This window comes from Sturnira hondurensis, unplaced genomic scaffold (genome assembly GCF_014824575.4).
Source record: "Sturnira hondurensis isolate 20B ecotype Veracruz unplaced genomic scaffold, ASM1482457v3 Scaffold0022566, whole genome shotgun sequence".
NCBI lineage: Eukaryota > Metazoa > Chordata > Mammalia > Chiroptera > Phyllostomidae > Sturnira > Sturnira hondurensis.
Window position 1 is genome coordinate 19,363,378 of NW_028095197.1, and position 25,240 is coordinate 19,388,617.

At 40.9% G+C, this 25,240-nt stretch overlaps 1 protein-coding gene and 1 non-coding gene across 2 annotated transcripts in view; one reads left to right on the forward strand and one right to left on the reverse strand.

Moving 5' to 3' along the window:
* UGCG (UDP-glucose ceramide glucosyltransferase) overlaps positions 1-24,845 on the forward strand; it is a 35,291-nt gene extending 10,446 nt beyond the window's left edge. Inside the window, exons 2-9 of the mRNA XM_037035720.1 lie at positions 10,383-10,524; positions 18,172-18,274; positions 18,995-19,096; positions 20,611-20,723; positions 22,030-22,208; positions 23,301-23,387; positions 23,841-24,030; positions 24,514-24,845. Of these exons, the coding sequence (XP_036891615.1) occupies positions 10,383-10,524; positions 18,172-18,274; positions 18,995-19,096; positions 20,611-20,723; positions 22,030-22,208; positions 23,301-23,387; positions 23,841-24,030; positions 24,514-24,684 (1,087 nt within the window). The 3' untranslated portion in view covers positions 24,685-24,845. The remainder of the gene's footprint in view (positions 1-10,382; positions 10,525-18,171; positions 18,275-18,994; positions 19,097-20,610; positions 20,724-22,029; positions 22,209-23,300; positions 23,388-23,840; positions 24,031-24,513) is intronic.
* Positions 22,724-22,839, reverse strand: LOC118979925 (small nucleolar RNA SNORA61). Its single transcript, XR_005065018.1, has one exon. It is a non-coding gene; the product is annotated as a small nucleolar RNA SNORA61 (small nucleolar RNA).
* Positions 24,846-25,240: the final 395 nt, after the last annotated feature.

The window sequence follows — 25,240 nt, forward strand, 5'->3', positions numbered from 1 at the left end:
TCCCAGAGTCAGATCGGTTGGTTCAACCGAATCACACGGCAGAACTATAAAAGACAGCACAGTCTAGGGCTATGAAGCAAGGTGGACTTTGCCCTCAAGGAATCTGTATTCTTGGCAGCTACACCCAGGCTCCTGTGCCTCCCCTTGGGGAGGTGCGGCGCTGGGTTAAGGTTGCTGCAAAGGCTGCTGCTCCTGACAGGGTGGAGCACAGCCCACCTTCTCTAAGGGGTTTTCCTTCCTACCAGGCCTCCCTCCTGCTCAGAAATTCAGTTAGAATACGAAACGGTAAAACGAAGCATTTGAAAATGGTCCAAACGATTAAATAAACTGTCAAGTGAGTGAGTGAATGAGTGAGTGAGGAGGTGTGCTAAAAGATGAGAAGGGTAAAACAAGAAGCTAAAATGGTGAAAAAAGCCAGTAACAACGGTAGAGACTGAGATGTTAGGAGATAGACATGAATTGAGAAAAATAAGACCATCCCATCAGTTCAAAAGGTACAAACCCTTATACAGAGAGGCAGTTAGGATTCATTAAGCCAGAGCATCTCAAGTCTAACAGAACCCACCCCTGGATAGTTCTTTGAAGTGTTCCCTGAATAGCTGTCCTTCTAGCTCACAGTAAAAAGCTGGACCCTGGAGGCCTCGCTCCTTTGTCTGTGACTCATCCCTCGTGACCTTCGACTTAAGTTACTCTGAGATAGCAGCCCAGGGGTCCCCACACTCCCTTCCCGAAGCTGGCAGTGCCAGACAGCCCTGCAGCCACTTGCTGTGCACACCTCTCCCTCCTTGTCCTGGAGGGTGATGTGCCGTAATTACATAAATGGGATTTTTTTTTAACAGGGCTTCTAGCTCCTGAAAATTGCTCACTTGCATTTCAGGATCATTTTACTCTTTAAAAGGAAACAAATCCAAACAGTTGACTGGCCGTAGAGGAGGTCTATTCTTTTTCTATCCAGCATGTTCCTGAAAACTTAACAAAATCCAGTTTGTGAAAATCAAGTGGAAGTACATGCTAGGTATGGAGAGTCTGTTTCGAGAGCACTAAGAATATGAAAACTCCAAATTACGTTTCTGCTGGTTGAGGTGCCTGGCGCGCGGGCTGCCACCGATCCAGAGCTTTCCAAGTTACGGGGCGGGGCCCTCCCTGGGGCGCCAGGTGAGAAGGCTGCCTTGTCATCTTTGCTCTGGGGCTTTGTGCCTGGTAGGTGTGGTGATTTGGGGGTCAACAAAACAGAACAGAGTCTCTTCTGGAAGCCTTCAAATTGTCAGTAATTACTTTGTACATTGTACCTGTTACTTTGTACAGTGTTCTGTACCTTATACATTGTACCCAGGGGAACTGTATTACTTTTGCCTCTCAGCTCTGGTGGGGGCAGTGACAACCTCTCCCTCTAATGCAGCCGAGTGAAGGGCGGTTGTTGTAATTCTGAAGACAGAGGAATTTAGAGAAGCCGGGACTGTGGCCTCCGTCCCACCGAGAATCCATCTCGTAGTTTACAAGGAGACCTCAGCTAAAGGAAAAAAAAACTAACAGGTCATTTTCAGTGGATAATAATTTATGATATTTATGTCCTTCACTCTCATACTTGCATTGTTTTTACATTTTGGATGATGCCTTATAGGACTGTCAATTGATTCCTAAACATTAGGTATAATTTTAGCTTTTAATATAATTTTATCCTAAATATTGGGTGTAATTTGAACTTTGAGTTAAATGTGTCTCATGCCATGTTTTGACATGATTTGGGGCTTTTGATGATTCCCTTCCCCACTTAATCTTTCTTAACACACAAGGATTTTCTGTTGTTTTTTTTTTTTAAATCAACATAATGGCCTATGTTTAAATATATATAAATCTTTAAATATATGAATTTCTAGTTCTGTTTTCATGTAAGTCTCGTGAATGTTCAGCATCTCTAAATCTCTTATCAACACTAGGATAATTCAGACGAGTTACATTAGGTGGAAAATGTCCCTAAAATGAGCAGAGTTTTTAAAAATCCCCAGAAATCGCCATCATTAAATATTTACTTGGTGGCTGAACTCATTTATTTCTCACAATTTTACGAGGTAGGTACTGTTATCCACACTCAAAAACAAACCAAAAAATCCCCAGGGTAAAGGAATCACTTCCCCAAGGATAACACAGCCGTGAGGCTGGGATAGAAGTCCAGGCAGTGTGCCTCCAGCCCAGCTCTTAAACCAATGTGGACTGCAAGGCCTGTCTGGAAAAAGTCCAGCCATTGATAGTATAACGAGAACCGTTTGCGGGACCTGATGTAACTTGGCAGCCCAGGAGAGTGTGGACTGGAATGCACATGCGTGAACAGTGATAGCTTCACTGTGCTAGTCAGTCAGTGGGGGTCGTCGACGCCCTTGAGTGAGCATGTGCACTGTGTGGCCGTTGCATTCCAAATGACCGAACAAGTAGATCAACGACTCTGTACCGCCTTTTGTGGGAAGCTGGAACAGCCCTGCACAGAAACCACTGGGGTGACTCAGAAGCCGCAGCTGGGGGCACGCGGTGCCCGGCAGCTCCATCACAGCAGTGTGCCAGCTCATGCATCAGGTCTCGTGCAGAATTTTTTGGTGAAACATCAAATCACCCAGGTGACTCAGGCCCCCTACAGCCCAGATTTGGCACCCTGCGACATCTGGCTTTTCCCCAAACTAAAATCACCTTTAAAAGGGAAGAGATTTCAGACAATCAACGTGATTCGGAAAATTACGACAGGGCAGCGGATGGCAATTGGGAGAACTGTGTGAGGTTTGAAGGGGACCGAGGCGTCCTCGTCCTTTGTACAATGGTTCTTGTATCTTCTTCAATATATCTCTCTGTTGTTCATATTACATGGCTGGATGCCTTCTGGACAGACATCATATACTGCCAGTGCCAACTGAAAAATAATCCTGGAAGTAATCTGGAGGGTCAGGGTCTCTGAGTGGGACTTGGTACAGTTGCTCTGAATCTTAAGTTTCTGACTATTGGCAACATTAAGATAACTATGAAGGGAGCCCCTCCTCATTCTCTTGTAGGTTCTTCTCCATTCTCATACCTCTCGTATTGTTTCTTCACAGGCTCCCGATTTTCAATCCATTTCCTAACTGCTGATCTTTCTGAGTTTCCACCTCAGTCTTCAGCAGTTCTGCAGGAATCTAGTCTTCCTAGGTCACGGGGTGGGGGTCATTGCTGCCTGGGTCTCCACCCTAGAGAGTCTGATTTCATTGGTCTGGGCATCACACATTTTTTTAAAAACTCCCCAGGTGACTTTCCTTCGTGCTGTCCAAGATGAGCACAGCAGCCCTAGGCTATTTACCCAGCGTCGTGGCCTCTACCTCTTGGCTTCATTTAATTCTCCATCTAGCCCAGAACGCACCATTCATCACTTCATTTCTTGCCCCACCTCCTATCAGCCTGCCCCCTTATCTTGAACCCATCTCCTAATGCATAGCTTCTTAACTCTCAGAACCCCACCGAGGGCAGTGCCGTGGCCCTGCAGATGAGGACTGCTGCGCCTTCTCGGTCTCAGATCTCGGCTAAGCCCACGGTGTCGTCTGGCAGTGCTTCGTTTCCGTTTTTAGCTCCGTCACCCGTCACTGGCAGAAGTTCTTCCAGCTTTCATCATTCCGCCCTCACGCTTGTCGGATTGCCGTCACTCCTACTTCTCACCGGGGATGCTAGCATGGCATTAATTATCCTGTGGCGTCTGATTCTTTACACTTTGACTAGCTCCTTCCCCTTACCATACATACTCAGAACGAGGCAAGGTTTCTCTGCAATTGGTCCTCACTGCACAGGCGCGTTCTGATGCCATTAACAGTATTAACAGTTAAAGATGATTAAGGATTAAACTGAAAACCCCTTCCCCATCTGCTTTTTTGGCCCTTCTTCTCACTCTCAGGTCTCAAGAGAAGCCGGTGTCTCTTCCCTGTCAGCACAGCTCACCTCCCATTCCTGTGCTTCTTCACGTGCTCTTATAGGTACCCCTGCTCAGAGTGCTCTGAGGTCCCCAAGGTCACAGGCTAGTGGCCATTTCAGTGCTTGTCTTGACATTCGCTGTTGTTCTTGGTTGAATCCTTTCAGAAAGAAAACACCTAGCTGAACAAACCCTTCCGTGACTTGACTTGGTTTCTGATTGTCTTTCTACTTTTCTTGTCACTCACTCCTCTTAGTCTCCTTCATGTGTCACTGGTTCTGCAATATTAGTTACATCGATTTGTGGCTGCCTGCTAATGGCATGTTACCTGGGAGAGCTTACGCACTCGCCCAATGGTAGCTGACTCCCATATTTTTATTTGTAGACTAGCCATGCTTCCTGAACTCTAAATATCCGTGTGTCTAACTGTGTATCTTTGTGTCGCTGGAGACTGGAGAATTTGTAGTTACTGTAGTGGGTCTTCAAGTGTGGTTCCCTGCTGGCCTGCTTCAGAATTATCGTGGAAGTTCATAAAAATACATAGTCGTAGGCTCTGCAGCTGGCGCCTTAAGTTATGATTTCTACCCACGGGCGCTCTGTGTACTGTCGAAAACAGTAGTCTCCTAGATAAGAAACATTGCCACTTGATGTCTTAATGATAACTTTGGTTACTGTGTTAGGAATGATGCGTATCGCTGTCTCCCATCTCATGTCGTGCCCAGATTTTAGGAAGGACACCGCTCGTCACCTAAACCTGAACTGGAGACTCATCCACGTACACTCCTTGCTGTCCACCCCGTCATTGCCCACGGGCCAAGCCCTGTGAATTCTGAATTCTTATGTTCTCTTCATTTCCTTTGCTACCTTCTGTTATCTCCATAGTATGTGCACCTATGTTTTTCCTTTGGACCTTTATGCACAGGGTCTGGCAAAAATATCACCCCTTTTTAATTACAAAATCTTTATTACAAAATCATAAGCCTGTAAATCTGTCACATAACAGTGTCACACTCAAGCACACCATATGTCATTTCAGGTAAAAATGTTGAAATTAAAACTGTAAATTATTACCCCCGTGTTTCTGCCCAACCAACCACACTCAGGCAGGCCTTTCTTCTGCTGGACCCTCTATTTCGCCTCACTTTCCAGCCCCCCTCCCTCTACTTATGCTCTTAGTGTATTCTCTTCTTTATTCTGAAAATACAAAAATAACCCTTGTCTCCTTCTGGTAGTCTTTTATGGTTATTTCTTGCCTATGGGATGGGCTGCAGGCCTTTCAGCCTTGTCAGTAAACTCAAGCAAGAGTTTATATTAGCAAAGATCAGTCTCAAAGCCGTGCTGCTCAAGGCTGCATGTGCCTGTGAGTCACCTGGAAGCCTTGTTAAAAGGCAGGTTCAGTTTCGGTAGTTCTGGGGCGGGGCCTGAGAGTCTGAATTGCTAGCGAGCTTCCAGGTGACGTCTGTGCTGCTGGTTGGTGGACCACCTTGGGGATTGGAGGTCTTCAAGGGCCATCACCCAGGAAAAGTCAGGCGCTTCCTTCTGTCCACTCTCAAAAGTGGTCTAAACCTAGTTTCTTTTTTTTTTTAAGTTTTATTTTATTTTATTTTATTTATTTATCTTTAGAGGGGAAAGGAAGGAGAGAGGAAGGAAACATCAATGTATGGTTGCTTCTCGTGCATCCCCTGCAGGGAACTGGCCCCTGCCGGAAACTGGCCTGCAACCCAAGCATGTGCCCTGACTGGGAATCGAACCGCGATTGTCTGGTTCGCAGGCCCGTTCTCAATCCACTGAGCTACACCAGCCAGGTAAACCTAGTTTCTTTAGCGTCTGGTTCACACTGCCTCGATGGGAGCTTGTAAAGAAGTGCTTCTGAACCAGAAGCGTCAGATAGGAAGTCTCACATATGAGAACCACTTCTGGTCTGAACACATGAAAATGCTGTGATAGTTACTCTCTCTCTCTCTCTCTCTCTCACACACACACACACACACACACAGCCTGCAGATATGAAAGGAGAGTCTCCAGGCCCCAGAAATGAAGAGAGAAAGCAAAGCAGTGAGTTGGACTTGTCTGCTCATTTTAATCCCAGTGACAGATTCTGAGCGTTGGTTTCTAATTACTGATTTGTCTCCTTAGTATTGGTTGTGTTTTGCTGGTTCTTTGCATGCCTGGTAGTTCTTTATTAGATGTCAGGCATTCTGCACTAAACTTTGCCGGCTGCTAGACGCTTGTGTATTCCTGGACTTTCAACTCCGTCTCTTCAGTTTGGGCGACCTGCTGGGTCCTGCCTGGCCTTCCCTCCCCTTTGCTATGGCCTGAACAAGCCCTCACAGCAGAACGCTGGGGTTCTTGGAGGGCTGGCTTATTTGTTTTCCGAGTCTTAGGAATCACGGTCCTCATGCTTTTTGTGATTTTACTGTATNTTATTAGATGTCAGGCATTCTGCACTAAACTTTGCCGGCTGCTAGACGCTTGTGTATTCCTGGACTTTCAACTCCGTCTCTTCAGTTTGGGCGACCTGCTGGGTCCTGCCTGGCCTTCCCTCCCCTTTGCTATGGCCTGAACAAGCCCTCACAGCAGAACGCTGGGGTTCTTGGAGGGCTGGCTTATTTGTTTTCCGAGTTTTAGGAATCACGGTCCTTTTTTACCTGATCGCCAATATCTTAAAAACTGTTGTTTCCTCTATTTTGTCTGATTTTTAAAAAATTGTTTCAGGTGTGAGAATGAACAGTCTCTGTCTCTTCGCCTAGTCCAAAAGTTGAAATTCTGGGTGGTGAGAGTGGGGAGGCCAGGATTTTGATACTTACATGACAGAGACAAGACTGTAAGACTGCAGACTATTAATAATGGCCAATATAATGGCTGAACACTGGAAATAACCTACATGTCCGTCTACAGAAGTAGATAAGTAAATCGTGGTTATATTAATACAAGGAATGCTGTGCTGAAATGAGAGTGAATGTAACCACAAAGATGAATCTCATAAATGAGCATATCCTATGGGATTCTGTTTAGATTAAATTTTAAAACCAGCAAAGTTAGTCTATGGTGTTGGAATTCAAGACAGTGGTTACCCCACAGGGGAATAAGTAGAAGGGGACATGCAGGGACTCCTGGGGTTCTGGTAATAATGCTCTGTTTCTGATCTGGATACTGGTTGCGTGATGTTTCACTTGGAGAAAATTCATTGAGCCGCATGCTTTTTGCGATTTTACTGTATATATGTTATGCATCAGTTAAAAGTGTCCCCCCACCCCCAAAAGGTCAAGGGTGTAAGCCACTTGAATGATAGGAAGGTAGACCTGGACTCCCAGTATAGAACCCCAAACCGAGAAAGTACCCAGCATCCTAGAAGAAAGCAAGCACACCCGTCCAGGCTAAAGGCAGAAATGGGCACCCACGAGAAACCCTGTGCAACGTGTGGGTGCATTGCTGTAAGCTCAAGTTCACACTGTGTAGGGGATGCAGAAACCATGACCTGAGATACTGAAGTCAAAGTTTGCAGGAAAAGCCGTGAGCCCTGTAGGGCCCTGCCAGAGTCACTCGTTAAACTGGCCCACATGGAGGATAGTACCACTCAGGCCCCTTTTGAGCTACCAGGCAAATGGGACTGTCGTCAGTCGCTCACCGTGAACCTGGAGAGGGCTTCCTTGTTGATGGCGAGTCAGAACGCGTCTTTGATAAAATACTGCACGCTTGATATGGAAAGCTCTTTGAGGGATAGGAGATCTGTCTGTATGAGCATTTCAAGTAAAATGTCTTCATGAAGAAGGCGAAGAAAGGAGCAATAGGATCAGCACTTGACTGCGCAGCACTGTTTAAATTATCCTGGTCTTAATCTAAAACATTGCCCAGTGCAATGTGTCAGTCAGTGGGCAAGGTTTCTCTGCAATTGGTCCTCACTGCACAGGCGCGTTCTGATGCAATTTAGCAGCACTTAGGGATCATACAGTGGGACCAAGGGGTAAAAATCTCAAACTCTTTGATGATTTCACTATTTTTACATCTCATTCTCTCCGGGCGGCATTCTGGATAATTTCTTCAAATCTAGATTCCAGTTCTCTTTTTAAATTGGCAGTCTTCTGTTTCACCTATCTATTGACTTTCAAATGTCAGGGGGTCATAATTCTCACTACTCGACATCACATGGTTCTTTTCATCTCTTTGGGGTCACATGTGATGGTCTCTCTCATTCCGTGTGTTGGGTTTGTCCAGGCAACACAGTCAGTTTGCCTCTGGGGCTCCAGAGCCATACTTTGCCTTGCGGGGATTCCATCTCTACACAGGGCTGTTCGAATAGATTTCCTGTGATTCTTGTTTCAGGCCTGTCACCGTCTCTAGGTCATCAAGCACCCACAGATGGCCCTGGGCAAGCAAAAGTGGCAGCCCTCACTGACTTAGAGGTTTCTCCCTTCTGCCCTTGGAGGCTATCCTTTCTTTTCCTAACAGTTCAGTCCTGTGTTTAAAAAATGCTTTTAGTGCACTTGTATTTAAAAAGAGGAAACTATAAATATTGTATAAGGATTTGTACATTTGTGTGTGTGTTGGCCTGTATATGTATTAAGAAAACCTCTGGGAGATTAAACAAGACACTAATAATGCTGCAGAGGTGGTAAGAGGAACAAGGCAGGTGGAGAACGAGAAGGTCAGGAAGACTCACAAATTTCTTAGTATTTGTTTGTGATTGGAACCAAGTGATGGCTATACTACCAGTTCAATCAGTTAAGTATATAGTATAACTTTCCTCCCCCAGCCACCTAGATGTTCTGTACCAGGCTGGTTTCTCTAACATCTAGTCCACTGTTTTGTTGGACATGGAATAGTGGTCATTCGTGTGGCTATATAAATTTTAGATCATGGATTAACCTCTGTCCCGCCTTCTCAATCAACTCTGTAGATCAGCATTTTCCAACTTGTCTGTGACAAAGGGTCACTTCTCTAAACTTTTCCAGTCTGTCATGGACTGATACTTTGGTAAACCACAGTAAAAATAAATTACTGATTACGCGCCTGGATGGCCTGGCAATGTCAGATTGCTGTGAAGGTTCCTAACTGCTTTCTGTCTCTCTTCTCCCCACAGACCAGGATGGGCCCTCACTGAGCAGCCCTGCCGTGGGCGGGGCTCCATTGTTGGCATTCGGTGTCGTGGATATGAAATTGACACACAGCGTCTTTTAAATTTCTCGTTGGTTTCAAGTTTTTTTCATGGGTGGGAACCTGTTTTCTTTCTGTAAAGATGCTTGTTTGTCTGGCCTCACCTGAAAGATTAGGTGTTTACTGTGGTATGTCTTTGCCAGTGGCTGGCGGCTCTGGCTGATAGTACTGGTGCACTTCCAGGGTTTATTCGTGGATGAATAGTGCATTTCATTGAACCTGAGATATATTCATGCTGGTGTTTTCTTGACTGTCTAGGAGGTCTCACTGGTTTGTTTTCATGCTGTTAAGTTAGGACTGCCATCTGGCTGCCAGCGATTGTAAAAATGCCGTTGATTGCAGAGATATTAAAATGTGAAAGAATGTGTGTCTTGAGAGGGCTTTCGGGTGGCCCGTGGTTTGTCCAGCCTCTGTGGAGGGCTTGGAGACTTGCTTATGGGAAGGAAGGAGGCGGCCTTTGGTGACTTCCTTTAGACACCCCACCACTCTGCTGAGTGGCATCTTGTTTCTTTATGTGACAGCCTGGCGTTCCCTGGGGCACATCCTCTTTGCTAAAGGCACGACTGCCCTTCTTAGGAACAATGAAGGCCCTTGGGATGGACTGACATCTCTGTGAACTGGTGGCACTGGTGTGTTTTCTAGTGTCACGAGTGCCCGATTTTCTCATCCCTGAGATTTTTTTTCTTACTTCAACCTCTCCCCATCCACCCCTGCCATTTGGAGCTTGTGACTGTTGGGAGTTCTGCTAGTTGTCCCGTTTTCTTGCTTGCCTTGTGGGCAGCTTGGTGCTTCCTTCAGTCGTGTTATCTGGACTGTTTGTTGTACAAATTTTCTAGTTTTTTCCTGGTTACCCTTTCATATTTTCATGGTGTAGATAGGGATCCCCCCCCCCCGCTACACACACACACACACACACACACACACACAATTTTTATGTTCTTTGGCCAGTTTGATGGCAGTGTGGGGGGAAGAGCAGTTCATGTGTGGGTGGGCCCACACTGTTGTTCGTCTCTCACCATGTATTTATCGAATGTCTATGCCTGGCATAGATCTAGGCACTAAGAGGACAGCAGTGGACAACAGTCTTCAGTTCCCACCTTCACTGGACTCTTCCTTCCACTTAGTTCTGCTTTTCTTAAACTCAAAGCTTCCCTGGTTCTACTTGCTTTCATTTTCAGATATTCTTATAGGAGAATGCCCGTGAAAAATAATTTCACTTAAAATTTAGCAGTTCTTGACAACTTGGTGCATATGATGTAGATTTGCCACCAAGATAGGCTCCAGAAATAATATGTGTGACTTTTGCTTTTAGGCGATTGCACCTCAATAAGAAGGCAACAGACAAACAGCCGTACAGCAAGCTCCCAGGGGTGTCTCTTCTGAAACCACTGAAAGGAGTGGATCCCAACCTCATCAACAACCTGGAAACATTCTTTGAATTGGATTACCCCAAAGTAAGTCCAGTGTTGTCCTCATTAGAAACGGGCTAGACCATGCCTGGTGTGTGCGCACACGCTCTCTCTCACTCTCTGTCATGGCAAATACTTAAAGAGGCACTTTGACACTGTATAACCTGAAAGTATGAAGAATTCACGATGGTGTCAACCCCAAAAGTTATGCTGTAGTAGCAGTTGTCACAGGACAGAAATGGGATGTGGGAGGGGTGTGATTTCTTTTCTAACCTCCTGTGTGTCCCTCTGAATGAGAAATCCCTGAGAAAACCTCCTGGGACTCAGGGTTAGGGACACCGTGGTTTGAACATCAAGTCTTGTCCCGTGAGAGCCCCGTGGGGCCAGTAGGGAGAGGAGGAGGTGAGAGTGGAAAAGCAGGGTTCTTTGGTGTGAAATGGGGTACAGTTTGAACTCAATGAAAATCCGCTGGAAAACCTGGCTTTGAGCCGAGAATAGGTTACAGTTAGTGGTAAGGGGGGAGCTTCATTATACCTAGTTCTCAATTTATTTTTTGTCTGGTTTTAATACCTAATTGCATTGCTCATATCATTTATCTGTATGATCTATGTATCTGTACACTCAGTGTGCTCCCTTCATTAGGGAACTTCCTGGAGGTGGGAGCATTCTTTTAATTTCTTCCCTTTAGTTTCTTAGGAGAAATTAATAGTCTTTGATTTTTTTAGTTAGGGTTTTTTTTTTTTTGCAGCTTTTTAAATTGCCTGTTTGAGACGTTGATTTTTAAAGCGCTTTCTCAGGGTGGCAAATTACTTATGAGAAGGATGTTTCTTTAGGTTTCGACTTGCTCGATTCTTAGTCTAATTTTCTCTTTGTGGACTCTGTTCCCTTGCTTTAATTTTTACCTTATTGCCTCAGTTTTTCCATAGTTTTTGCCACTTGGGGGCTCTGCTCCTTTTATTTCTTTAGGGTAGTGGAGCCCGCCTAGGGAGAAGGAAGGAGGTATATATAGACCACACTTCTCATGGTGGCTGGTTGTCATGCCCTTTCTTTCTCCTCTAACCCTTGTTTTTTTTGGTAGCACTAATGCAAAGAATAGAAAAGACACACATGTGATAGCCGTTAACGCAGCTCTTATCAAGTATGTAAACATGAGTGTCATTTAGTTGTTTTTTTAGTTGTTACCACTTTCAGAGTTTGGGGTCTAGGTATTTAAGCTAATTTGAAGAAAAAAAATGTCTTCTAGTTTGTGTGTGCTCATATGTAGTAAATAATTTTAGTGGCCTGAATTATATGCATATATATTTATCTATTCAATAAATTAAATGTGTCATTTTAAAAAAAGAAGATATGTCCTTGATTGAATTCTTGTTTGTTTGTTTTTTTTCATTAAATTTGGGGGGGGGGTAACGTTGTTAATAATAGTATGTAGGTTTCAGGGGTGTGGCTCCCAATGCCATCATCCATATGTCCCACTTGTGCTCACCACCTAAAGTCCGGTTTTCTTCTGCCGCCGTGCATTTGACCCTCCTTTCCCTCTTCGTTCTCTCCCCAACAGTCTTCCCCTCTGGTAACCGCCATATTAATGACTGTGTCTGTGAGTTTGTTTGTCCCTTTGTTGCTTTTTGTTTTATATCCCGCAAATGGGTGAAATCATATGTTCTTGTCCTTTTCCGTCCGACCTATTCCAGATCACGTAATGCTCTCAAGGTCCATCCGTGTTTCTGCCAATGACAGCAATTTATCTTTTTTTTTTTTATGGCTGAGTTGTACTTGATCTTGTTTCAGACCAAAAATGTAAAAAAATGGGCCTTTTATAAGTCAGGAAGAATTCTAAAAATAAAATTAATTGTCACATAAGTTTTTTACAGTGAGATGAATGAAGTCTTCCAAGCCCCACATTCTTGTAAGCAAATGCAAAGGAGAATTTATTTTTATGAATGGAAGAGTGTTTTCACTGATTATGAATAAATCTCAGAGAATAGCTAAAAATCATAGGAATTTATCCTTGTGAAACTTAAACTCACATTTCAACTTTCAGTTTTTAACCATCATCTTACTATTTCCCCTTTTCCCACTAAACCACTTTTAAAATCTAATTATAGAGTTTTTATGTTGCAACTCTTTTGAGATGATAGCCGTGGAATTTAAATGGTTGCAGAAGCTAGTGTGGGTTTTAATTGTAGAAAGGGTTTTTAAAAATAACTCCAGGAACACACGTAACCATTAATTATGAACATATGGGATGAATCAATAATAGCTTTCTTGCTCTGAATTTCTTTTAATTGCAATTTAGGGTTATCTCGAGCTCTGGTTTTCATAGTTCTTTTCCCACTTAAATGGTGTCATGGGAGCATTTAACTTGGTTTAGGAAAAAGCTATTTTGATACTTTTATAAAATGAGTAACAGTATATGCAAGGGGTTATTTTTATTCCTTTTTAGGTTACAAATTTTATTTCTTAATTGTAAAAGTATTGTTAGCTGTGTAAATAGAAAATTCAGAAAGCAGAGGAAAAATACAAAGTACTTGCAGTCTAAAGGAAAATTTTGGTCTCACAGTATTTTATTTGCTTTTTTCTTATTTTAAGATTTTATTTATTTACTTTTAGAGAGAGGGGAAGGGAGGGAGAAAGAGAAGGAGAGAAACAGCCATGTGAGAGAAATATCAATCCGTTGCCTCTCACACACCCCTAACTGGGGTCCTGTCCCACAACTCAGGCGTGTGCCCTGGCCAGGAAATGAACCAGGGACCTTTTGGTTTGTGGGATAGTGCCCAACGCACTGAGTCACACCAGTCAGGGCTTCTTTGCTTTCAAAAAAAAAAAGCATTATATTTTCCCAAATCATTTGCATGTGTTGCCAAATGCAAATGTCCCACAAGACACTGAAGTGAAAGCACTGAAGAAACATCACAGATCTGAGTGTAAACAGATGACCCCCGGTCACCAAGAAGGCACGTAGCCATGAAGTGAACATTTGTGTGTTGCCAGCAGGCCCAATGCACTTTTAATATTTGTATTTTTGTCACGTGTGAACATTGTTTTACAAACATATGGAAACATTTTCATTCTGGACATAACTTTTTTCCTCCATTATTTGATTTAGAACATTGTAGGCCGTTTGGAAAAAGACAGAACATAGGTTAAAATTCTAAAATTTTATTTAATTTTGGACATGAGCAAGTTTTACTACTGTTGGTATTTGTTTTGAATTTCTAGGTTTAAATTTCAGCAAGATTATTACTATACTAATGGCCTTGAAAGATTTCTGTGATTTAAATATCTTACAAGTCTACCTACTATTGATACGTATTCCTTGATGAACAAATGATTCCTTGGAAAAAATATAGGAATGAAAAAGTGACACAGTTCATTTTTCATGAAACTGAGCGCTCCTTTGGGATTAGCCTAGAATGCACTTGGGAGAAAGTCGGCAGTGGTAGGGAAATACAGCACCTGCATCTGACAGGGCTTGATGGCTTCACTTCAGCGAATTTTGGCCATATGAAGAATTTTTAAATTAATGATCATAGAGTTATTAACAGAGTGAGGCTATGATAATTTTAATTTTTTATTTTTTGTTTGCAAATACTGAATTGGTTTAAAACATTACAAGTCCAGTGAATGTTTGAATTCTTTATTGCCAGTGATGTTGCTATCCTTAAGAGGAAATGATTTTTTTTTTAGCCAAATAATTTTCCAATGAAGAATTAAAGAACAAAATTAATCATCAAAAGATGAAGTTAATACATGTAATAAGACTTCTAGCCCTGGCTGGTGTAGCTCAGTGGATTGCGCACGAGCCTGTGAACCAGAAAGTTGCAGTTCCATTCCCAGTCAGGGCACATGCCTGGGTTGCAGGCCAGTTCCCGGCGGGGGACACACAAGAGGCAACCACACACTGATGTTTCTCTTCCTCTCATCCTTCCCTTCCCCTCTAAAAATAAATAAATAAAATCTGAAGAAGAAAAAAACTGGGAAAGATTAGGGGTTTTTCAAATAAATTTCAAGAACTATATAAACTACCTCATTCTTAAAAGTAGGTAAGTATTTAATATTGTTTACACTTTAAATTCAGAGCAGTTTTCTTACAAAACATTTCCTGCCCGGCATCTCCCTTTCACTCAAAAGTTACCCTAGGACAAGTACCTCCACTTAACAAATATATTCATTGCCTCCTCTAGGCCAGAGAATGTTGCAGGCATTCGGGGTCTAGGTCCATTTTGTCATAGAATTTATATTCTGCTGTGACCCAAATGTCACCCTAAGGTTTTTCTGTAAACATGATGCTTAGTTATTTATAAATAATTAAAGATATTCCTACTCAACATGCAATGTAATTGGTTAATATAGTAAAATACTTTTCTACTTTAAGAGGATATTTTGTTGTGTAGTATAGTAAAAACTTTATATTCCTAACATCTATAGGACCGAATCACTAAGGAATTTTTTTCTGATATTATTCATACATCTAAACCTAATATTTTTATTCATATTATTTTTTATTCAAAAACACAAAAGTAACATTCATAATTATTTCAGTTTCTGATATTCAATTCTTAAATATCAAAGGGCTGAATCACAGTTTGTGGGTTTTCTGTGCCTCCCCTCTCTTGTTCTCAGCCTTTTAGTCATCTCACTGTGTGGAAAATAAAGGGAAAATTGGTCAGTGTGGCCAAAGATTTGACGGAAGCTGACCTTCTCACCTTCAGAGCCGTGAGGTTCATCTGTAGATCCTGTGTGTGTGTGCTGTCTCCATTTACAGTGGAACTTACTACACCTTACATCCCTTTCAGGTTTAGGAAGTATATGTTTTCTTGAGATACTTATAAAGTGTAATATTTTTAATGGACACTCTTTTTGAACATATGTATTTGCACCTAATCCTTTAGATAGTATAAAACATCTGAAAATTTATTTTTGTTTTAGCTAAAGAAGTCTTTAACCAATTTAATATCTGTATATCACCAGTTGTAGGGTGGTTGGAGTGACTTAACTATTCAAATACAGAGAGGAGTCCTAGCAAATAAAATGTTTACTCAAACTGAAGAAGACACAGGGATGGTTATCAAAGCTGAAAAATGAAGATTCCTGGTTGCAATCTAATACTTTAGAAAACACTTAACATGCTGTATACTATTTGGTATAATTTTCAATATCACAAACAAGTAAATGAAAGTTGTGTGTCATGTAATACAAGTCTGAACATATTTTTGGTAATGTGTATTGAGTTTTGTTTGCACCGAGGCTAATCAGAAATATATTTTGTTTGAAATTAAGTTTAAGGGGTGTAATCAATAAAAATAAAAGCTTTAAACCTTGAATTTGAATAAAGGTAAACTATACATATTCCCTCACTTATATTATCAACACAATATACTTCTCAGAAATTTTAGCCATAACCTCATATAACTTTTTTCCTTTCCATTGAGTGCATTTCTGGTACTACATTTTACAGTTTTCTTCTGCTGTGGGAAAAGGCTAAGATTAGCTTTTCAATTGTTTTATGGAATTGTATTGCCTATCAACATTTTCTTTCACTATATTCACTCATACCCGCAAAACGGGATAAATTATAAAAACATCAAAGAAACTGCTACGTTTGGAAAAACCAGGAACTCTTCAGAGCAGTGAGCCTGGCTGAGCAGCTCCCTGTAGTAGGAAAGCTAGTTGTTACTCTTACCCTTCAGAAAGTCACTTAACCTTTCTAATCTTCATCGTTAAGGTCAATGCCTTTTGGCTGCTCGCACAAACATTGTTTCGAAAGTCAAGTTGGGATGAGAGCTGACACTTTATAGGACTCGGCGTCAACTCTCTGGGAAATTTCAGGGGTGCGGCAGGAGTGGGGCCCTTCCACTTCTCAGATTTTTCATCTCCTCTCCGGAAACTTGGTAGCTGTAAAATTGGTCTCGATGCCTCTGGAGTAGCAATTTGGGTGGTCGGTGTTAAAGGTAGAAGATTGGGTTGAATTCAAGAAAACCTTTTCTTCGCTTGAAAAAACCTTAACTCATTATCATCTTCATGCACCTTTGTCTTCTTTTTTGTGCTCGAATCACTAATCTCTAAACTGCCCATTTTTGCTGAGATGTGATATATTAGACACACGGTGACCATCGTGTTCAGGGGCACTGTCAACATTTTATTCCTACATTTTATTTGTGTATGCTTATTAATGGAAGTAAATAAAGTAGACCTTCCCTTTACCAAAGTTAGCCCCCACCTGCGTGTTAGACCCTTTAAGTGTTGTGTCCTTAGCTCTTTACTTTGTACAGCAGATAGCTGTGTTATTTTTTCACTGAAATAATTAACCTTCCTCTTTGGCTTGAAAATGTCCAACCTGTTTTAGAAAGAGGGTTAGTAGGAAATTTGTCACTGACTGAGTCAGCAGGAATTTATCACTTTTTAAAAATAAAAATTGCTACTCAGAATACTTATCCACAGAATACCAAAGTGGCATCTTTGTATGTGAAAGCAAACTTTTTTTTACAATTTAGTTTACTAAATGTAACTTAGAGCTCAACCTTGTGTAAACCCGGTTACATGTCAAAGCCACCCCAGAGATTGATTCAAAAGTATAAGCCTGGGGTCCAGTCCTAGGCTCTTTTTAAAATATAATAAATGTGCCGGGGTAACTTGGGCACAGCCAGTTAAGTGCTGAGAAATGACATTTTTAATTTACTACCTAAAAGTAAACATAACACTGGGCAAAAAACATACACACATGCACCCATGTATGTATGTATTTGTATACATATGTACATAGATAAACCCATGTGTGCGTGCATACACACATGTATATATCCTGATGTTTTCCTATATCCTGAGTATTTTCATAGTTAAAAGGCTAAGCGTGCTTTTCCAGATGACACATTTTGAATCAAATCCAATTCTGTTTTATTTCTCAAAATTACTGTACAACAGAAAAAAAATCTAATCTCACTTTGTCTTTTTCACGTGGAGAGTTTAGCAAAGCCCTTTAAATTCATCATAGTGGGATTCAATTTATTACACCTTCATGAAATAATAAGTTCAGTGACAAGGTTCTAGGGAATGGAGAATGTATTTGTTTTGCTTTCCACGTTGCTTTTTACGCTGCTAGGCACCGTGTGTACATTTAATAAACCTGCAGTGATGGAGGGCACGAAGAAGCCTGAGATCCGATTGAATTACTAGGCCTTGCCTGTCAGGGAATGGCAGGGCTTCAACTGTGGGTGCTCCCAGCTGCTCAGTATCACTTCAGCTTGCAAAGAGGTGCCTGTTCTGAAGAAGTGGCTCCGCTTTGCAGCTGACATTTGCTATCATGAGTGTTTGCATTCATTATTCATATTCCCTTAACTTTTAAACTTTTTGTGCACAATTGCTTCTTTTTCTTAATGCTGTTGTTTTGGGGTTTTTGTTTTGTTTTGTTTTGTTTTGTTTTGTTTTTGATGGGAGGAGGGAGAGAAACATCGACTTGAGAGAGAAAAAGCAATCGGTTGCTTCTCACACACACCCTGACTGCGTATCAAATCTGCAACCCAGGCATGTTCCCTGACTGGGAATCGAACCTGCAACCTTCTAATTTATAGGATGACACTCCAGCCCATTGAGCCATACCAGCCAGAACCTCAATGCTTTTTGATCAGTCAGTGAAGACTAACAAGTGCTTCTTTTCATAAAGGAGGTTAATTTACATGTAATGTGTTCTTTGGCTAGTATGAAGTGCTCCTTTGTGTACAAGACCATGACGATCCAGCCATTGACGTATGTAAGAAGCTTCTTGGAAAATATCCCAATGTTGATGCCAGATTGTTTATAGGTGAGTTACAAATTCTACAGTAACTATTTTGCTTTAATAGTGTTAGGGGGCAGTAATCTTTGCTTTAAACTATAGATGAAGGTGTGAGCCACCCATGGAAGTTATTGGAATGTTCGCTTCATGCATGTTGGTTGGAGTAGCAAGAGGTGTTATATCCTTATAAGAATACTTAATTTATGAAAACAAAAGGATTTTTTTGTACCCGGGATTAACAAAATAAAGAAAAATAACCCCAAATTCTGTGTAACTCATCAATCAGATATGACTCTATTATTTCTGCTTCTTTAGTATTTTCACCGGGTGGTCTTTTCTGCATCTCCTTCACTGTAATTGGTAGTTAGCTGTAGAATTCACTTTTATTTTGCTTCCAAAAAGAGTATTTCTCCAAAAGCTTGGAGGCTTATTCTAAAGACTTGTATAGAGGTATGTTTTCCATTAAATGTTGATTTATGCTGACTCTTAATACAAACACTTAATAATTATAAAACTGAACCTAATACATTTTTAGAGATAAATGAGATAATTCTCTTTTGACAATGAGCTGTTTTTCCTAAATGTATCTTTGTGAATAATAAGGAATATAAACCATCATGTTAAAGTATGGTTATTTCAGTTATTAAAATATGCAAGTACATTTCACATCTCTACCATGTATCTGTATACTAGAAAATATTTTCAGTGTTGCATAAATTTTTCACTGCTGTACCTTTAAAATTTTAGGTGGCAAAAAGGTCGGCATTAATCCCAAAATTAATAATCTAATGCCAGGATATGAAGTTGCAAAATATGATCTCATCTGGATTTGTGATAGTGGAATAAGAGGTGAGGTTTTTCTTATTTATTTTATAAAACTCTTCATTTCATGATAAAATGCTAAGAGCAGTATGAAAATAAATGTATCAGTCCTTTTTGTTTGCCTAATGAAATGATTCACTTCCTCATTATTTCATGGTAATATGTCAAGTTATACTAAGATTTTGACTTTTGTGCTAGCCTAGATGTTACATCTATGAAAATGTTTTCCTTTTGAAGAGAAAATTCCAACCACTAAAAAACTATATAATCGTGGTCCATTATACATTCTGTAAGCTTTCTCAGAGCTATAAATTTTTCCTTGTTTACGTGACACTCATCTTTTACTTTAATCTATTTGTGGCACACATACTATATCACAGAAAGAAACAGAAATTAGTAGGCAGGCATTTTACGAGAACACACGTATGGCTTTTTGCTTAGATGATTCTAACAGGAAGCCTTTTGTATGCTTAAACTTTAGTAGATGTTTTTAAGTGTTTATACTTAGAGTTATTTCAGTATTCTGTAGTATTCTATGATATTCTGATTAGCTCAAGTTTCTCAGCCTCAGTGCTGTTGACATTTTGGGCTGGATAATCCTTTGTTGTTGAGGTGGTCCTGCCAGGTGCTTAGCGCCCGCGAGATGGCATGTGCACCCTCTCGGTGTGACGGCCAGAAATATTTCTAGATGATGCTGGGCGTCCCCCTGGGCAGCAGTAGCAGTTCAGAACCACTCAACAGAACATGCATCTATAAGGTCCCAACACATTTTTCTCTAAGAGCTTTATTTCTTAAAGGCTTGAAGAAAATAAAAATGAAGTCATGTAAACTATGGGATGTTTGCTCTTGAAGGCCGGACAGTGATTTACTTTTTTTTTATTGACTCGGAACATGGATTTGGAAATTGACAGAAGTGTGGTGCTCCTAATTAATCAAGATCCTTATTTTCCATCAGAGATTGCGTTCATCACACTTGCTGTCTAAAGTTATATGTTATTGTGGATTTGTTACGTTTTCAGTGCACAAATCTGTGTCAGATATAATCCTATTCGATTCCCGTTAGCAGTTTTATGACATAGGATCTCGCATACCCTCCAAGAAAATGCAGGCTTATGTCCTATGGTGGAGAGTGGAGGACATGGCTGAGGAGCTGAGGTCCTTTGTCCCCTGCAGCTTTGACTGGGACACATTGTCTGCTACTCCAGTTTGGAGAGTCTGAAAGGGGCTCAGTGAGGTTTTCAGGGTATATTTTTTATTTAAAAATCAAATATTCTTTGCCCCTGCTCCATATTAGGTACAAGCTGGTCTCCACATGTATGGAGTAAATTAGCTTATCATAAGCTATGCCTTTTTGAAGTTGTGTATTCTGATCAGAGAGGTGTGATCGAGATTCACTTAATTAGGTCCCAATGTAAAAAAGAATTAAATGTTTTTAATGATTTAGGAACAGCTCATCAAATCTGTTGTACGTGAGTGGGCATTGCACAAAAAAGAATTCTTTTCTTTCTCTCCCTGGCCACCTTTTTGTTGTCTTTGTATAGTGCTCCCGGACACCCTCACCGACATGGTGAACCAAATGACAGAGAAAGTAGGCCTGGTCCACGGGCTGCCGTACGTAGCAGACAGACAGGGCTTTGCCGCGACGTTGGAACAGGTGAGTGCGGTGGTTGTCAACAGCCATCTTGTTCGCAGATTCCCAGCTGCTGGGGAGCTTGACCATTCTGAGGGTTGGGGTGGCATTGTGGACAGCTAGTCAGACTGTTGAGTAAAGGGAATTCTGGGTAGTTACTTTAAAATAAAATAGTTTTAATTCTGGTATGCCACCTTGGGTTTTTGTTTTAGAAATATTCAAATTGATCTGTATGTCAGTGATAAGCATCTCCCGCATGGCACCCACCCCCATAGTTTAAGTTTAATCTTCCGGACTCGGAATGAATGGAAATAGGCCAGAAGAATTACTCTGGTCTGTGAAGAGGTCTGTGGGGCCTCCAGCAAGTCGCTGGTTCCACCTCATTTCTCAGACCTCACTTAATAACTGCGGAAGATGTGTGTTTCTGGACTTAGAAGTGTGGCTCAGTTCAGTACTAGAAAGGGCTTATTATAGTCCGGACGTGGGGTCAGCAGCAAGAATCCCCTTCTTCATTTCCCTGATAATTCTCTACTCCACGCTGTGTGTATAACTCTTGCTGTGGAGAAAGATCACTGCGTTCTATCTCAAGCTAATTGGAAAAGGCAGCATATCTAAGATGCAAACAGTAAGTAGGGTTTTATGTCTAATAATTAGGGCAGGGACCATCTTATTCTACCATTAATGTAGCAGCTTGCGTGTCTCGTGACTTCAAAGCATATCTAGCAGAAGGGCAGTAAAATGGGAGACGCAATGCCAACTGAGAAAAAGCCCAGTGATCAGGGCCAGGAAATAGCCAGCTATGAAAGGATGCAAGAAAAGGACTTAAGAAATATGATTGTACTTTAGGTTGACAAAGCTGTAGGTGGTGTTTGTATATGTATGCATGCACGTATGTGTATACACACATACACAGGAATATTATGAAAGCAGGATGTTAAATATTTGTTAATATTCTGTGTGACAATGAGTGCTATTTTACCTGTCTTATATCTAAGTTAAGTTTTATTTAGATAAATCTTTGAATCTTGCCGTTTTAGGGAAGATAATATTTGTTTAAAAATCAAATATTCTTTTCCCTGGAAGTAATAATAGAATAATAAGAGTAGTCAACCAAATGGATCACTGACCGCCTGGTGCATGTAAACACTATTGCGTTGCAATTTTTATTCAGGCCGTTTATGTAAGATGAATAAGATTTCCACTCAGTCATTCTTAAATTCATTAGCAATAAGAGTTTATAAACACCTGAACTCTTGCTGTATAGATCAGACCTAAAATTCTCACTGTATAATACATATGTTTGGGGGTTTTATTTTTTGTTTTTTGGCAGGTATATTTCGGAACTTCTCATCCGAGATCCTATATCTCTGCCAATGTAACCGGTTTCAAATGCGTGACAGGGATGTCTTGTTTAATGAGAAAGGATGTGTTAGATCAAGCAGGAGGGCTTATAGCTTTTGCTCAATACATTGCTGAAGATTACTTTATGGCCAAAGCGATAGCTGACCGGTAAGAAAACTAAATTGCATTAGGCTACCGTGTATCTAGTACCTAACTTTGATTGGTTTATTCTGTTTGTTAAACCCATGAGTTAAGGGCTTTCTCATTTTATTTTTTTGCCAGTGAATACAGGATAGGTTCCTATTTTTAGAAAGTAATTTCGATTAATTGTCCATAGATCACGTTATGCTAATGAAGCAAAGAAATGTGTCGCTTCATCCACACTCATCAGATCAGTGTGGTTTGAAGTGATGAAAAGGCAGTGTCTCTGTGATTGTGAATGTTTGTTATGGGTGTAAATAAGCCAGTAGCTGAAAAGTTAAAGTATAGAATTCCAAATTTTGGAATCTTCAGATTATTGGGGGTTATTTGGAATCTTCAGATTATTGCTAGGAAGCCACCTAACGGTTCACACTGTTGACTTAACATTTCTCTACCACAAAATCATAGTGTTCGCTTGCCTTGTGTGATAATTTACTAAAGATGTGATCTTGAAAATTGAAGGGTTTTTTTTTGTTTTTTTACCTTGTTTGAAACTAGCCCACAGGCTACAGAGCTGGGAAGCCAGCTTGTTACTTTCCTTCCTTTTACGACCCCCAAGACCGGTGTTCAGATCCGATGGGAAAGGGAACCGGGGGGTTGAAGTGTGTTTTTAAAACACTCTCGTGAATGGTGTTCATGCAGTTTATGGTTTCACAGTGTTTCTGCAGGGACAAGATATACATCATGTCACTGTTTGTTACTACATTTCTTGTCGAATACTCATGCATATTGCGCTGCCTCTTTTTTCTGGTTAGTGACAGAAACTAAACAACCAAATACAGAACCCATTCCCTTGAGGTCTTTGAGAACACCTGTATTTTAAGTTCTTTAAATGGTAAACCGAGGGGTTGTGGTTTCTTCCCACCTCTCTTAAATGGCACTGTCAGCGGCCTCCGTAGTTGCTGAAGCCTCCATAAGTATGATGTACCGTAAGTAGGTTGCTCACCCTGAGGACGAGGCCCACGCTGATTGCTCTTCACAGTGATGAGTGACTGCGTAACTGGTCACCCTTGCATGGGTGCATCACCGCAGCTCATTTTATCATGTCTTCATTTTCAGAGGTTGGAGGTTTGCGATGTCCACGCAAGTCGCCATGCAGAACTCTGGCTCGTACTCAATTTCTCAGTTTCAGTCCAGAATGATCAGGTGAGTCAGCAGCTTGCTTCTTTCCATACTTCGTTAAAAAGAAAAGGGAAAGGAAGTACTTTTTATGTGGTATAACTTGGCCTAAGAAAAAGAATCTGAAAAGTCAGATGTTGTTCAGTTCCCAGAAAGAAAGTTTAGCTTCTTTATAAACAGTGAAAGCATTCAAAAAAGCGATGGTGAGACTTTGATTTTTTTTTAAATGCTCATCTCTGTTTTCTCACTTCTACACTTTGAATTTTATAGTCTTTATTCATCAGCGCATCGACCGTACAAATGAAATCTCTAGACTTTTTTCCTTGACATTCTGAATAAATATAAAAGAGAGAGGCCTTTTAAATACTCTTTAAAGAGATGAGTCTTTATATAACAGGGTAAAGAACTGCTCATTTTGGGGAACAATTGGTTAGTTCTTATAACCAGGCTGTTGTTTAAAGAAAATACTCTTTTTTTAAGGTGGACCAAATTACGAATCAACATGCTTCCTGCTACAATCATTTGTGAGCCAATTTCGGAATGCTTTGTTGCCAGTTTAATTATTGGATGGGCAGCCCACCATGTGTTCAGATGGGATATTATGGTGTTTTTCATGTGTCATTGCCTGGCATGGTTTATATTTGACTACATTCAACTCAGGGGTGTCCAGGTATGTGGCTAGACATGAAAAGGTTGGCAGTCATTTGGTGGAACTAAAACTTTTAATTTCTCAAAGGTCGAAAGAAAATCTATCGGAGCCATTCCTTAGCTTCCCATTGAAGGTTAATATCAGGTTTAAACATTCCTTTGGTTAGCGGAATGTGGACACAAAACCTAACTTGATTTTCAACTTTGAGTTGGTTATCCAGTCACTTTTATTAAGACTCCAAAAAAAAACGGTGGTAAGCAAATCCACAAGTATTCAAACTCAGCATATATTAGGCTAGCAATTTTTAATGCTTTTTATCTACTCATAATGAACATTTTCTTTACCAGTATAATATAGCATGATACTTAAATTATCTAAAGAAACAGACTTGATTTTATGTAGTGTACTTAAAAGAGTGAATAAAAAAATTATTTCTCAACTGTGTCTTCAGCCTAATAGTAAATCAATTCTTTTCTTTTTTTTTCTTTTTTTTTTAATTCCTAGGGTGGCACACTGTGTTTTTCAAAACTTGATTATGCAGTGGCTTGGTTCATCCGTGAATCCATGACAATATACATTTTTCTGTCGGCATTATGGGACCCCACGATAAGCTGGAGAACTGGGCGCTATAGGCTGCGCTGCGGAGGCACAGCCGAGGAGATCCTGGACGTATGACGACAGCTTTGTGACTGTGCACACAGGGAGCAGGACAAGTGTTAGGAATCACGTTTATAGAAATGCTTTTAAAGACCTGCCTTCGGTAGTTTTATCACGTGTATGTTGTTGGCATCTGTTCTTTAATTTATTTTGCATGGCGCTTGCATCTGTGAAAAGAGGGGGGAAAAAACCCGAAACACCCATCTGTAGTCTTGGCCAAATGGTATACTTTATTTTGTGGAAGTAGAGAATCAAAAGACTTGGTTCTAGGAACCTGGGTTTGGTTTTTGTTGTTGTTTTTTAAAATAAATATATGTATATGTGTATATGCATATATACATATATCTGTATATATATGTATATACGCGCTCTGCAACAAACACTGACAGTATCCTTCAGTAGAGAAAGTTTCTTATGTGTGAGTACACTCTTTGAGGACATTTATGGGATGGCGGCAGCTTCGTCTGAGGGTGCGGGAAAGACTAGACGGCAGTCGCTGTTCCATCTAAAGTGAGCGGTGGTACGCAGTGGACAATCCCTGGTGAGGTACTAACGGGGAAACTTTTTCATGCTT